Raw genomic sequence first — 14,977 nt, 5'->3', positions numbered from 1 at the left:
AAACAGGTTTTTAGAAGTAATGTTTTTAAAGTTTGTTTTATTCAGACAGGTTTTTAGAAGAAAGGTTTTTAAAGTGTTGTATTATTTGTACAATCAACCCTCCACATTTGCGGATTTAATTTTAGCAGATTTGACTGTTCACGGATTTGATTAGTGTTTTCTCCATGAATCTCTAGGTTCTCCAGGATGACTAGGACGTAGATATTCCTATAGAGCAGAGCTTTCCAAATATTTCATGTTGGTGACACACCTTTTTAGACATCTATAATTTCGTGGTACAGTAATTCAGTTTCACTAGCAAAGTGGAGGCTAATCCAGCCTCTTATAAGAGATATGGACACATACATAAACTGTAATAACGAAATGTGTGGGAAAACAATGTATCTCATGGAATACCGTTCACAATTTTTCCAATTTCATTGGGATCCTGTGCCCCTAAACCCTGCAAGAAAGGAAGGCTACTGTACTGTTTTCTTTTAAACTCCTTATTTATCTTTTTAAGTGTATGTTTCAATGTCTCCTAGGCTTATTTTAGAATGTCTATAGGTAGAGGAGCTGTCAGCTATGAGATCTGGCCAAAGAGAGGCTATCTAGCAGCCTTGTTTCCTAGATTGGTATGATAAAGGCAAAAATCTCACTTACCTCGAAGGCAGAGAAACGTTAGGAAATCCTCTGTCTTCGGCTTCCTTTTGGAGAGATCAGAAATCTGTGTTACTGGAGGGGGCAATAAAGGCTCCACTATCTTTATTGGAGTTGTGCTGGGACTGTTTGGCTGAGACTGAGCAAACTTTCTTTGTGCTTGCAGCCTTGGCCTAAGAAAAACAGAAGAAAACAAAAATGCAATTAGGAGGCAGTAAGCAGAGCAAATGGATGGGGAAAATTAGTTTTGAGGTGAGACAAAGGGCAACATCTCAGACTGGTGCCAATACAGCCTTCTCATAAACATGCCAACTCTTCCGTATGTTTCGAAATACAGTAATTGGTTGTAAATGTCAGAAATATCAACTTGATTTTTTTTTAAAAAAACAACAACAACAAACAATATATAAAACAGCTTACGGTATATAAAAGTTTCATTAAGAGACAGAGAAAGGGAACTGTACAATGGGAATAGAATACAACTTTGCGTTCTTTGTGAAATGTTCTTTAATTTTGGAAAGAGACTAAATTAATTTGTGTTGGAAACTAAAACAAGAATAGAAGAAGAATGGGAAAGAAGAGGCAGAAGCAAGACATCTGGTAACAGTTGAATTCAAAGGTAAGTTTTAGTAAAAGAACAATGATGGTGCCTGCATTTTCTATTTTTACTACAATATTAGCAAAACCTTTTTGCTAATTTCTTGAACTGTTTTAATCCACATGCACTACAATGGGACATTTTAGTCCCCTGGCACACTCTGGACTTATAGAAAATATATAGAAAAAATATATAGAAAAGACATATAATGTTAAGTCCCTGTATGACATTGTCACCTGTGCAGTCAGTCCCTAATAAAACATAGTGTCCACAATTGTATCCATTTGACACTTGGTCCCATCATGTGCCTTTTAACTACATTTAATCACAAATTACTACAATGTTAGAATGCAATTGGGTCTTTTAGCATCCTTGAAATTAGAAGTGTGTCTACATTGAAGAATAAATGCAGTTTGACTCCACTGTAACTGACACGTCTCAATGATCAGGGTTCCTGGGAATTATAGTTTGGTGAGGCATCAACACTCCTTGGCTGAAAAGGCTAATGATTTGTAAAGCTACAGTTCCCAAAACTTCATAGCTTTGAGACACTGCAGTTAAAGTAGGGTCAAACTACATTAATTGTATAGTGTAGATGCACCCTAAATGAAAGAAAACAGTTGGTATTATCATCTTCCGTAGACGTAAGCCTATTTCATCAGATGCATGGAGCAAATTGCCTAAGAATAGTCCTTTATAGCTATGATTGAGCAGGTGCTATGTGTGAATAGCAAGAGAAATGTAAAATTTTTCCATATGGTGATGAGGTGACAAATTCAGTTTTGGGTTGCTGTGAGTTCAATTTTGATTCCTTCCTCCTTTTCCTTGGAGGAAAGAGGTTGCCTAAAATCAAGGTGAATAGATAAACAAAGGAATGGTGAAAGGAGTCACTGGAATGTAGTGTGATGTTGACTGAGATCCAGAAAGGAGGACAAATTGGTTAAGAGAGCCCTTATGAGGCTAGGGTGTTAACTACGTAGTGTTATGAAGCCATTGTGCCAGGAAACCATTGTCTCTGTTCAACCCACTGTTAAAATTTGTAGATATAAAATATTCCAATTCTGCTGTTTCCAATTTGACTTTGTAGGGTTGTTGTTGTTGGACCACTCTTTCTCACTGCCATACCTACAAGTTTGGCATTTTTGATTCTGTTCACCTATACCATCTGCTCATTCATCTCTATAAAGGTATGTTCCTAGGCATTTCACTCCATACATTTGATGAAACCACTAGTTCACCAATATTTATACTCCCAACTTCCTTCTTTTCCTTAGTTTCAATGGTGTAACATGATCTCTTTGAATAGTGATCCAGATTAACATGGCAGCTTTTCATTCTTTGCAAATAACATAGGAAATTAGAGGAAATTAGCCTATCTATCACACAAAATATCTAAAAGATGAAATCTTATCAAATCCACAAGATAACAATTTATTAATCATAGATAATTTCATAATGATTAGATAAATGCTACCATGTGTTGGAACCAGTCTGGAAAACAAATAACAGCATATAGTAAAAACTCAAATAAACCAGTGATGTCCTCCATAACACCTTTGACCAGACACGACCTTCCTGCAAATGAGATTTCTTCTAGAGCCTGCCCAGCTCAGTTCAATTATGCACATTAACCACAGGAATCCTTTCCTGGTCGCAGAATGACTAGAAAGCCTACACTCAGTGACACACTAATGCTGCTGCTGGATTTTGCTAAGAGTTGTGGCATCTTTGAAATAAGTGCCAAGTCGGTGTCATTTAACCAGCCGATACTGAGAACTCTGCTGGTATCTCTCCAAGCTGCTGTCATTTGCATGAATGTTTTGAAATTGTCCCTTCAAACACCTGCAGTGAGAACTATTATATATGTTATTTATATTTCTTTTGCTTCTCACAAAATTCAACGTTATATCAAGTCCCAGGTCTAGGTCTTCACAGCATAACCAGTTTATCGCAACTATGTCTTAAGAACTGAACTAGGACTTTCGAGAATAGGGTTCAAATCTTTGTTCAGCTATGGAAACAGAGTTTGACCTTGGGCAGGTCACACCATCTCAGCTTGAGAGGAAGGCCATGAATAAATCTTGTCATGAAACCCCTTAGGATTTCCGTAAGATGGAAACATCTTGAAGGCACAACAACTATACAATGCTTGCAAATCTCTATTAGAAGAGACGGGAGAGGAAGAAACAAGCAGAAAGGTTTTTAAAGCATCCAGGTGTACAGTACATCAGCTGCACCCTATAGATAGTAACCAGTCTCTTACATCATTACTTCTCCTAGAAGTCTAGAAGTTAAATAGATGATGCATCTGAGAAAGTTAGAGAGCTCTACTGAACATTTGCCTGCTATGATTTGTGTTAGGCTTTCTTTCTTTCTTTTTCTTAAAATAAGCATGAGAAGCATTTTACAAAAAAAATCTAACTTTCTTAGGCCTGGACTTATGAGGTGAAACATTGGCCTTTGAAAAAGATGTGACAAAAGAGGAGGGTGAGTAAAAGCTTCATTCAGCAAAGGTCATATTCAAGCTCAAACAACTTCCGTCTTCTTCCCCAGGACACTGGTCCCCAAACTTTGTTTTGGTCTTCTGCTACAGGTGTTTTGGACTTCTGCTCCCAAAATTTGGGAATCACTACCTTAAGAGATAAAAGTCCCAGACTGAAAGTCACTACAATACCAATCACTTACAGGGGCCAGAGTACACACAGCTCAAAGTGCCTTCTAGGCTCAGTGCAAAAAGGACATTACTCATAAGAACAATATTCCCACCTCTCTTGACTTCTTACAAGTTTGTTGCACATATGAAAAAAGTAAACATCGTATGTATAGGGAATACATTGTGCAAACATTTACCAGGCTTATCAGGACATTTTAATCCACATAATGTCTAACTCCATCTATCACAACTAAGAAATGTCTTATTATAGTTCACTACATTGATTAATGAAAAATCAGCCTGCCAATAAATTCTGGCACTGCAAGCTACTACTTGCTCCACATTTCTCTTTTAACACTTGCCTAGCAAATCCAGAGCTAGGAATCAGCATTGACTCTTTGGGACAAAATCGTAGAGTTGGAAGAGACCCAAAGGGCCATCAAGTTCAAACCTCTGCCATGCATGAATACACAATCAAAGCATTCCTGACAGATAGCCATCCAGCCTCTATTCAAAAACCTCCAGAGAAGGAAAATCCATCACTCTATGAGGTGTAGTATGATGGAGTCTCAGAGCTTCTGCTTGCCGGCCCCTAATGCACCAGCACCTTAGGTAAAACCAATTATCCAGGTCACATTCAATCCCAGACAGCTTCAATCTTCTTCCCCAGGATGTTGTTGCAGAGCTCAGGCTTTGTTGTTGTTATGTGCCCTCAAATGGTTTCTGGTACAGCAACCCTAAAGTGAACCTATCACAGGGTTTTCATGGCAAGACTTGTTCAGAGAGGCTTTGCCTTTGTCTTTCTCTGAAACTGAAACAGTGTGATTTACCAAAGGACAGTCAGTGGGTTTCTATGCCTAAGCGGGCATTTGAATTTTGTTCTCCAGAGTTATTGTCCAACATTCAAACTTCTACACCACACTGTAATGATTACCACACAATGTTGTGATCATCTCCAAATGAGATGTCCTCAACATAGCTAACATGGAGTTTGCCTCTTAAAGGTGTCCAGATACTACGTCAGTGCAGAATGTTGTAGCCAGAACACTTTTCTGTGCATTCTTTTTGACTGTATTATGACAGTGATTTATAGACTCCTAATATTTGAAGGCCTATCTCTTATCTCCACATGAACTTGTTTAGCAGTTGCAATTATTTTAGAAGGCGTGTTTTGGATTACACCATCAAGGGAGGTAAAATGGACAGAGGCTTTCCAGTCATAGCACGTCAAATTTTGCATTCCCTTCCACTTGTTCAAGCAGTAAGGACATTGTTATTTGACTAAGTTTTTACTGTATTTTTTAATCTTGATGGTTATGGTTTCTAATTTAACTTATTTTTTCCTTTATCAATCACAGTTAACAAACCTGCTTTTCACTACAGAGCTAAACTTTCAACATTCGTAATTACAAAACCACCAATATTTGTACGTATAAATCTGTAAAAGAAACAGCTGTGGAAGGATGAACTTTTGACCACTGAAATCCCTCTTGTATTCTAGATGTCTGCAAAACAGAGCTTAATCCATAGCCCTTAGAGTTGGAAACAATGTTTTAATAACAAGCCAGCATTCTCAGAAAGTTTAATTCAATGTCAGAGTCCAGATCCAATGCAGAAAGGAAATGCACACAGCCTTTGCAATAGCCGGGAATAATCAGGAGAATATGATTTAAAATAGATGATCTAATTCAACCAAAATATATTCTGCACAGGAGGTTAGCTTAGATTATTAAAATGGCCTCTTCAGTGGCCTTCGGACTATGAAATTATATCAGGCTGGAGGATCAGCTCTGGTCTCCTACCACAGAGATATTTATAGCATATAACAACATAAATGGTTTAGTCACTAATGGGCACCCAACAGCTGGAGAAGCATGCCGCTTCTGCTGACTACAGTATAGTGACCAGACATCACACACATATATACTTCAAAGGAGAAAGGTGATACTTATCTAGCAGTGCAGTGCAAAAGGTCAGGGAATAAGTACTTAATAATGAACCTTCAGCAACAAGGCACAAGAATTGCATTTAATATCTCCCCGTTATGTCTCTAGCAACTTCTTTATCATTAGACTGTATTATATTGTCTTCACGCCTGGTAATGGAACAGATACAACTTTGACTGCCTTGGTGGATGACCTACATCAGGAACAGAGGAATGTGTTTTTTGGTTCTGTTGGGTCTCTCAGCAGCTTTCAACCATGGCATCCATTTTGGATCACCTTGCTGGGATGGGATTTGGAGGCAGTGGTTTACAATGGCTCCCTTCCTTCCTGAAGGACAAACCTATAGGTGGTACTGGGGGATTCCTGCTTGACCTCTTAGCAGCTGGCCTGTGGGGTCCCTCAGGGCTCAGTTCTGTACATCATGCTATTTAACATCTACATGAAACCACTGGAAGAGACTATCCAGAGTGTTGGAGTTTGGTACCATCAGTATGAGATGACATCCAACTCTATTATTCCTTTCCACCACATGCCAAGGAACTGACCTTGGTCTTAGGCAACTCTCATATTTATAGAGCAAGCTCTGTAAAAAGTCAGATGAGAGGAAAAGGTGGAGTTATACGCTTCTGCAAACACAGGTTTGCAAGTTGGTGTTCTCCTGGACTCACCTCTGAGTCTGGATGCCCAAGTTTCAGAAGAAGCTAGAAGTATAATTGCACAGTTGTGCACCAGCCATAACTGTGCCATTACATATAAGGGGACTTGAACATTCACATATTTTGGTATTCATGGGGGGTCATGGAACCAAGACGTAGCAGATACCAAGAGCCCACTATATATAATACAAGTTCAGCACACCGTATGTGAACATTTCCAATACTCCAGAACTGTCCACCTGGTTGGCTGAGATAATGATACCTTTGCTTTATGTTGGTTCAGTTTGTACACAAATTTTGTTTCATGCATAAAAGTATTACACGTATAAAATTGCCTTCAGGTTGTGTGTATTGTACCTCATTATGTATGTATGAGCCCTGGTGGCGAAGTGCGTTAAAGCGCTGAGCTGCTGAACTTGCAGACCGAAAGGTCCCAGGTTCAAACCCCAGGAGCGGCTTGAGCGCCCGCTGTTAGCTCCAGCTCCTGCCAACCTAGCAGTTCGAAAACATGCAAATGTGAGTAGATCAATAGGTACCGCTCCGACGGGAAGGTAACGACGCTCCATGCAGTCATGCTGGCCTCATGACCTTGGAGGTGTCTACGGACAACGCCGGCTCTTCGGCTTAGAAATAGAGATGAGCACCAACCCCCAGAGTCAGACATGACTGGACTTAACGTCAGGGGAAACCTTTACCTTTACTATGTATGTATATGCAAATACAGATAATTCCAAAATCTGAAAATACGCACATTCCAAAACACTTCTAGTCCCAAGTATTTTAGAAAAGGAATACTCAACCTGTGATCCTTATTAGAAGCTTTATATGCAAAATTTGCTTGTTTTAAAAAAGTTTCACCCATCAGCTGAATTTAATTTTAGTTATCAAATACAATTAAAAACACAGGCAACAAAAGAAGGCACATAAAAACATAGTTAGATCATGGGGAAACAGATAAGTTAATTCATTTTAATTCTTGGTATATTTGGAGACATGTCTGTGGGACAGGGAGAACAAAAGGGGAGAGAGGGAAATGAGAGAAGGGAGAGATGAGGGAAAAGAGTAAAAATGCAGGCATTTGTATTGACTTGTAAAGGGCTTCCATAGGCCTTTAGAGGAAATTATAGGAAATTAGCAGATACGTTTTATAAAATTAGGACTCGCAGTTTACTGCACCTCCTGAATACATTTGTACATCACTGTACTCTCTCAAATTTTAAAGGGCTAAATTATTACTTGTACCAAAACGTTGATGGCAGGTAGCAACACAAATATTTACCAAACAAACCACAGGTCAACTGAGGTCTTTTCAAAGGCTTCAAGTGTTTCCCCTATGACAGGAAGAGAAGGACTGCTGTTTTTTCAATGACTGGGATAGCAGCGGATTAACATTTTTGTTTAAAGAAACAAACTGGTTCACTTGACAGAAAAACAGTATCTAAAATTATCTAGACTAGCAAAGGAAGTGCTGTGCAACATGGCAAAGGCAGTTTGAAAGAAAAAAAATCTCTGGAAAAATTACTTTATTGAATTTTGTTCACTTAATTAATTTCACACTCATTGCAGCCATAGCATCAGGTCTAAACTATATTATCCACAGGAAAGACCACCTACTTTAAACAATTTGGCCTTAAACTGCAGAAGATCAACAGTCAGAGTAAGTCAAGATTACTGGAACTTTACTTTGCTTCTCAAGAATTCATAACTCAAAATTCCATCATTCTAAATTAAATGGTAAATAGAAATTACATGGAATAATCTGTACTAAGGGGAAGGGTGAGACTCATGAATGCTCCATGCATCTATGGGGGTGTCCTGTGTGTGGCTTTCAGGGATCCCAAGTCCCACACACTCATTTTTTCAGCCTAAACCACCATTTGTGGGAACAAAAACTGCTATAAGGCTACATTTTTGTGTTGTAACAGTGTTTCACAGTCAACCCTACTTCAAAATCAACAGAAGATGAACATCACGTTCACTTGCCAAAAATGGTTGAGCTGCTTGAATGGAAACTCTGCCCATCTCTGTCTTTGTCTCATTCAAATAAACCATGCAAAGGATACTCCAATGCATACTTCATCTCAATGTTGCAAGCTATCTCTGTGTATCCCGATTCAACAGTCATAATGCTAACAAGAGTTGACATCGTTTTCAGCTGGACCAGCCACTAGGATCATTGGTCATCAGCCAAGATGGTTGGGGCCTCTGGAATATGAAGTTCAAAATACCGAGAGGAACACAATGTGAGGGCTGCTGGTCAACACCATAATAGACATAAAAAGTGATAACCTACTTTCAGAGAGGAAGGTATAACTATTTCTGTAGTTCCCTTTTTTCTTCATCCCATGAGACAGAATAGGGTTCATTCTAGCACACAGAAAAGCTCTCCGCCTGCAACCAGGAAGTTTGCTTGGTACTTCAAGTGACTAAAAATGCAACTCTATACAGACCTCAGGACGTTCTGTACTCAGAAGTACAGTATAACCCACATATCCCCAGTGGATTTGTTCCCGGGCTTCTCTGTTTAGTGGTATGGAGGTACGGAAAAGAAGGTATAGCTTAGACAAGAGGCACTATTTTAAACTGTAGATATGCAAAAATGCATATATTTGTTTTGCAGGTAGGGGGGGTCATACTATAATTCCAATTCAAGTCCAGTGGAGGTTATTTCCAAATAAATGGATTATAATGGGAAAGCCTTGAACTCAGGTCCACAGTGTTGCATGAGCCCTGCTTCCTTCTTTATGAAGTTTATGGGCCATCCCTCTAATCAGAAAATGTTCAAATTTACACAAAGTAAAAGATGGTGTTTATATAAAATATAGAATACAAACCTAACATACAGTTATCCCTATACATTTGTTGGGGTTGGGGCACAGAAACGCCATTAAAATGGAGACACCACAAGCAAAAAGAACCTTTTCTCCACTTGAGGAAACACCTCTCTGAAAATTTCTAGACTCTCCAGTACTATTCTATAGTCACGTTCTGCCAGACATTAACCACAAAATCATGCTGGAGGATCAAAAAATGCATAGACAAGTTTTTTTCTCTAGGAACCTCTAAGTCCTTCAGTTTAACTGTATAACCAATTTCTGTGGAAACGGATCTAGTGTAAGACCTAGAATTTCTACATGAATTAAATCCACAAATGTGAAACCCACAAATATGAAGGACTGATTGTGATAACTTTTCCTACTTATACAGGGCTTTAGAGCAAGAAGGAAAATATCTGGTCCCCCTGAGGTTAGATTGAGTCTCTAACTATCCCTAACCATTGGCTATGTTTGATAACTCTAATAGAATTTGCACTCCAAAACATCTGGAGGGTTATACATTCCTTATTCTTGCTAGAATCTACACTGGACCATTACTGACAATGATCTTGCAAAGAAGGTTGGCTTTATTTTAGTGCGTAGCGGAAATCAGACTTAAGGCAACATGGAAGCAATCGTGAACCCTGTAGTCCAAAACTATCTGAGGGAGCACAATTGCTCGCCTGCGCCTAAATGATCCTAGCCAGGATATCTCAGGAATAACTTGCTCTCATGTGATCCTGCTGTGAACTTTGCTAACAACAGGCCCAGATTAAGAACTTCAGCAACCGAGCAGATATTTAGTTGGAAGCAACAAGAAAAAGAGGGAGAAGTATTTCAACTGTGGCACACAAATTCTGGGCTACCCTCATCAGAGAGGTGATTTGGGTTCTTCAACCATTTTTATTTCAATTTACTTAAAATTGAAAATCTGAGTTTGTAGCATTGCCGTTTTAAATATGCTATCTGCTCTGCATGGTCTCAACTGCCCATTCTTTTGCTGCTGTTTCCTTTCATTGTTGCTTTGCTATCATTTGACTATTGTAAACTGCTTTGTGTCTGACTACAGAAGGAGGAGTTAAAACACTTAATAAATTGATGTATGTACAATCAGAGCTATGTGCCAACGGGACAGCCTAATTTTGTAGCCAGCTGGGAGCACCAAAAGCACAATCTAAAACACTAAGACTCGGCACACAGAAATCTTGCTGTTTATCAGTCCCCCCACCCAAATCAAAACATACACACAAGCCTGATTTGCTAGAAATAAACAGTAATGCTATGCGAGTTATTTCGTCCATCCTCTCCAGGGTTGAAAGACTTCCTGTTCAATTAATTCCTTCATTAATTCTTATCCGTTTGACTAAATTCTCCCTGTCTGCCAACAGGAAGTGATAAAAGTCACAAGGTCAGTTTGCTTCAGGGCAGCTTAACCTCTTGTGAAGGTTACTGTCTGCAGTCTGAGCAAACTAGAAACCAGATATTCTGCAGCCTTTTAATAGATTCCCACCATCTGGGTCCCAGTAATTTCTCCACATTCCATCAGGAAATAAAAACGGTTTTAAGTTGCCACAACATAAGAGGAGTATGACACTCTTTCTGGTAAAGCTACAAGAGTGCTTCTCCCGTTGATTTCTCCTCTAATCGTTTAACAGAGGGGCTGAATTAATATATTACAAGAGATATTTTCAAAGCAGGAAAATATTCCAACCAAATATTTTTACTTATTTAACATGTTAACAAAAAATTCAGCAAGGTTAGTTTGTATCATACAAATACATGAAGGAGGCATTTAACTATGTTCACACCATTTCAGTTAAATTCTTCTACACTTCACTTTTGCGTATTTCATATTGTATGTGATTACTTACAAGAAGCACACGTATTCTTCCTCAAAATAAACTATTTTTAGGAATTGGCCAACTTTCCAGTGCTACACTATGGTTGACCTATGCTGTAAACCATTAATGGATCCCATGTTCCATGAATATACATCAAAGACAAACATCTTAATATAATGTTTTGCTTGTGGTAATGGCTATTAGGCAGTAACTACAGAAAATACTTTTAAACACACATGCTGCTCTTTGGAGATTGATCTTGATTATTTGTAGTAGGCGAATCACTACAGTGATATGTAATAGAAGCTGAATCCAGATACTGTGCTCAAGCACAGGCTATATACTCAGATATCTTTTGATTTTATTTTCTCCTCCAGTTGATATTTGTTGATGTTTATAAACATAAATATAAATACAATGGTTGGCAGTTCGAATCCAGAGAGCGGGGTGAGCTCTCGCTGTTAGCCTCAGCTTCTGCCAACCTAGCAGTTCAAAAACATGCACATGTGAGTAGATCAAAAGGTACTGCTCCAGTGGGAAGGTAACAACACTCCATGTAGTCATGCTGGCCTTGGAGGTGTCTACGGACAACGCCAGCTCTTTGGCTTACAAATTGAGATGAGTACCAACCCCTAGAGTTGGACATGACTAGACTTAATATTAAGAGGAAACTTTTACCTTTTATATTTATCTATGAATACTGATTTGACTGTCTTGCCATTAGGACCATGTCCTTCATGACCTCGTCTAAAGTTTTTATTTGTTAGTAGAGATAGTAACCAGATGTTTTTACAATCGAGTTAACTCCCCAGCCCACACATTTCCTCTATTTCAGTTCAGAAATACCTATACTTTTTTACTGGCAGGAAAAAGAGAGCTTTCGTCTGTATCTAACTTGCAAAAAAGTTCTATATATATTCTGTAGTCCTGATGAAATATATATTATTTCTGTCTATTACATGTCTCTTGTCCTATGGGAAGAATAGGTTATGTTTGAACCTTTAAATATTATGTTCTTTGTCTCTATCCCCACATGGTCAAGAGGGAAATGGTCTCTGCCTACACCACTGTTTCCCAACCTTTGGGCATCCAGGTGCTTTGGACTTCAGTTCCCACAGTTCCTAACAGCTGGTAAACTGGCTGGGATTTCTGGGAGTTGAAGTCCAAAATACCCGAAGGCCCAAAGGTTGAGAACCACTGGCCTACACTGAGATCCCTTCAACCCAAGTAAACTACAAGAGAAACCTTTGATACCTGTAACTCTAATACCATTGCCTTTCTTCTCCTGTATAATTTCAAAACATGTTTTATCTGATGAAACTGCTAATGGAGCTCTGAAAGCCTGCATGACATGTCCTATGAATTTTGGTTGGCCAATAAGTATTACAGATTTTGAGTTTTGTATTTTGTTTTATTTTGCTGTATGACTAATATGATTAACCTTAAATACGTTTCCGTATCTTGAAACTTTATTTTTTTTAACATAGCTACGTTTTCTGAAACATGAGAAAAAATGAAACACTTTCTGATCTTGCACGTCCTAACCCACTTCTCAAAAATCTTGAGTCATATGCTTCACACATACACCAACACACATGCACAAAGAAATTCAAAGCTGATAAGAAATGTTTATAAACAGACTTGCATGGAATTGATGCCATGCAAGGCTGAATCCCTTTGAGAATATGGCGCTGGATAGAGGAAAACATACATGACTGGGCAGAGGAACTGTTCAGTCTTGCATGAATGCAGAGAAATCCAGTAAGCCATAACCTGATTATATCAAAGAGCAAAGGCCTGGATTTAGGCCTTCATACACATGCAAATATGTATTTTGGATTTATTTATTTATTTATTTTAAATTGCAGGCCATTGAGGTAGCAGATCTCATCTGATCTTGGAAGGTAAGCATGATCAGCTCTCATTAATATTTGCATGGAAGAGAACCAACAAATACCATATGCTATAGGTATTATTTTAAGAAAGGAACGGAGCATTTTTTGCCTTAGAAATCTGTGAATTTTTAGGGTATCTCCAAGTCAACAGCTGACTTGAAGGCACAGGAGAGATGGCATGATTCTGCAGGAAAAAAGGTTAATGCTGGGAAAGCGGGAGGCAATAGGAAGAGGGGAAGATCGCAATATAGATGGATTTCAATCAAGATAGTCTGACTTTGAAAGTCTTGAGCAGAGCTGTTAATAACAGGGAGTCTTGGAGGATTTTCCATTCGTAGGGTCACTTTAAGTCTAAGCTGACTTGATGGCAAAGAATAACGAACAGGCATGCTCTTTTTTGCACTGCATTCAATATCTATAGCCTATATGGCTGAAATTTATTTTAGAACTGGAACAGAAAGAGCAAAAACTCACATTTTATACTAACTTTAAGGCTATCTTGACGTTTCTTGGAAAATAAAATAGTTGTCTAGATAACTATATAATAATTATAATAATGAGGAATCACTTAATTGAACTGGTTTCTAACGATGTATATTGATCTATGGAACTAAAGTTAGTTCTAAGCAGGTGGTCCGTCAGATCAATGAGTCACAAAAGTGACACATTTGTAATCAGTGAAAGAACAAGTGGGAAAAGTTGAAGTTAATTAAGGAAAAATATACAGAGTCAAAGTAATGTAAGTCATTAGTCAATGAAAGTAAGTACACTAGGAAATATTGACAAAACAATTAATAGAGGAAATAGGAGAGTTTGCAAATGCAGATGGGCACTGAAAAGTTCTAATCCATAAGCAATACAAACTAATTTATTCTGGCAAGATAAATACACTGATATTACATATGCTGAGGCCTGGCCATTCATCTTAAACTTTCACATTACTATTCTAGTAAAAGCAGAAAGAGAGTACAGTGTCCCCTCACTTATCACTGGGGTTAGGTTCCAGGACCACCCGCAATAAGTGAAAATCCGCGAAGTAGGGACACTATATATATATTTTTTTAAATATAATTTTTATTAAACAACAGAAAGTATTATTCAATACATAAAAAGTGGGGGAATAATATAAAATATAGGAAAGTAGGAAAAGAGAACAAAAAAAGAAAATAAAAAAACACTATATTGATTTTAATATTTATACATTATTTTAGTAGTTAGACACTATTTTAAGTCTTTATCAACCAATCGTGTGTTAATAAATCGCTGCCTCCTCCCATTGCCGCTTGGGCTACTTTTCTCTTCCTTTGGTTTCTCCTTCCTCCCTTCCTTAGGCTGTAAGTTGTAATTTTTTATTATTTATAATAGTCTTTTAAAGTTTATTGAAAAACTGCGAAACAGCGAATCCACGAAAAGTGAACCGTGAAGTAGTGAGGGAACATTGTATTGTAATTCTGATTGCAAAAATATTCCCCCAAAAAATGATATTAATCCAGAACCTTCATTCTGGTCATTTTCTTAAAACATCCTGAGATCTAGAATGATTTTTTTAAAAATCAGTTTTCTAGATGCTAATAATTGACTGTTCATAAAAATAATGCTGGTTGAAAAAAAACTGAAATGTTTTCTCCTTTCTATGAGTCAGCTCCATTGTATGTTCTCCCTTTTTCAATGTGAATACACAGATTAACTATAAAACTTCCCCATGCAGCTTCTTAACCAACTACAAAAAAACAGGCTCAACAAGATTTGCTATTATTCTGTCATTGGGCTGAAACTGGGCTGCTTTTAGCAAGCATTTTCATAATTATTGTTTGGCATGAAAGCTCACCTATTTTCACAAATTATGTTTACAATCAACTGGAAGCAATGCTGCCGATTTCTGTTGTGCGCCTTCAAGTCATTTTTGATTGAAAGACCTGAAGGCAAACCTTTT

At 38.0% G+C, this 14,977-nt stretch overlaps 1 protein-coding gene across 1 annotated transcript in view; it reads right to left on the bottom strand.

The window, feature by feature from the left end:
* jarid2 (jumonji and AT-rich interaction domain containing 2) overlaps positions 1–14,977 on the bottom strand; it is a 249,129-nt gene that overhangs the window by 52,952 nt on the left and 181,200 nt on the right. Inside the window, exon 4 of the mRNA XM_008108814.3 lies at positions 643–812. Within this exon, the coding sequence (XP_008107021.2) occupies positions 643–812 (170 nt within the window). The remainder of the gene's footprint in view (positions 1–642; positions 813–14,977) is intronic.

This window comes from Anolis carolinensis, chromosome 4, assembly GCF_035594765.1.
Source record: "Anolis carolinensis isolate JA03-04 chromosome 4, rAnoCar3.1.pri, whole genome shotgun sequence".
Taxonomy (NCBI): Eukaryota; Metazoa; Chordata; class Lepidosauria; order Squamata; family Dactyloidae; genus Anolis; species Anolis carolinensis.
This window is presented reverse-complemented; position numbering and strand designations above follow the sequence as displayed.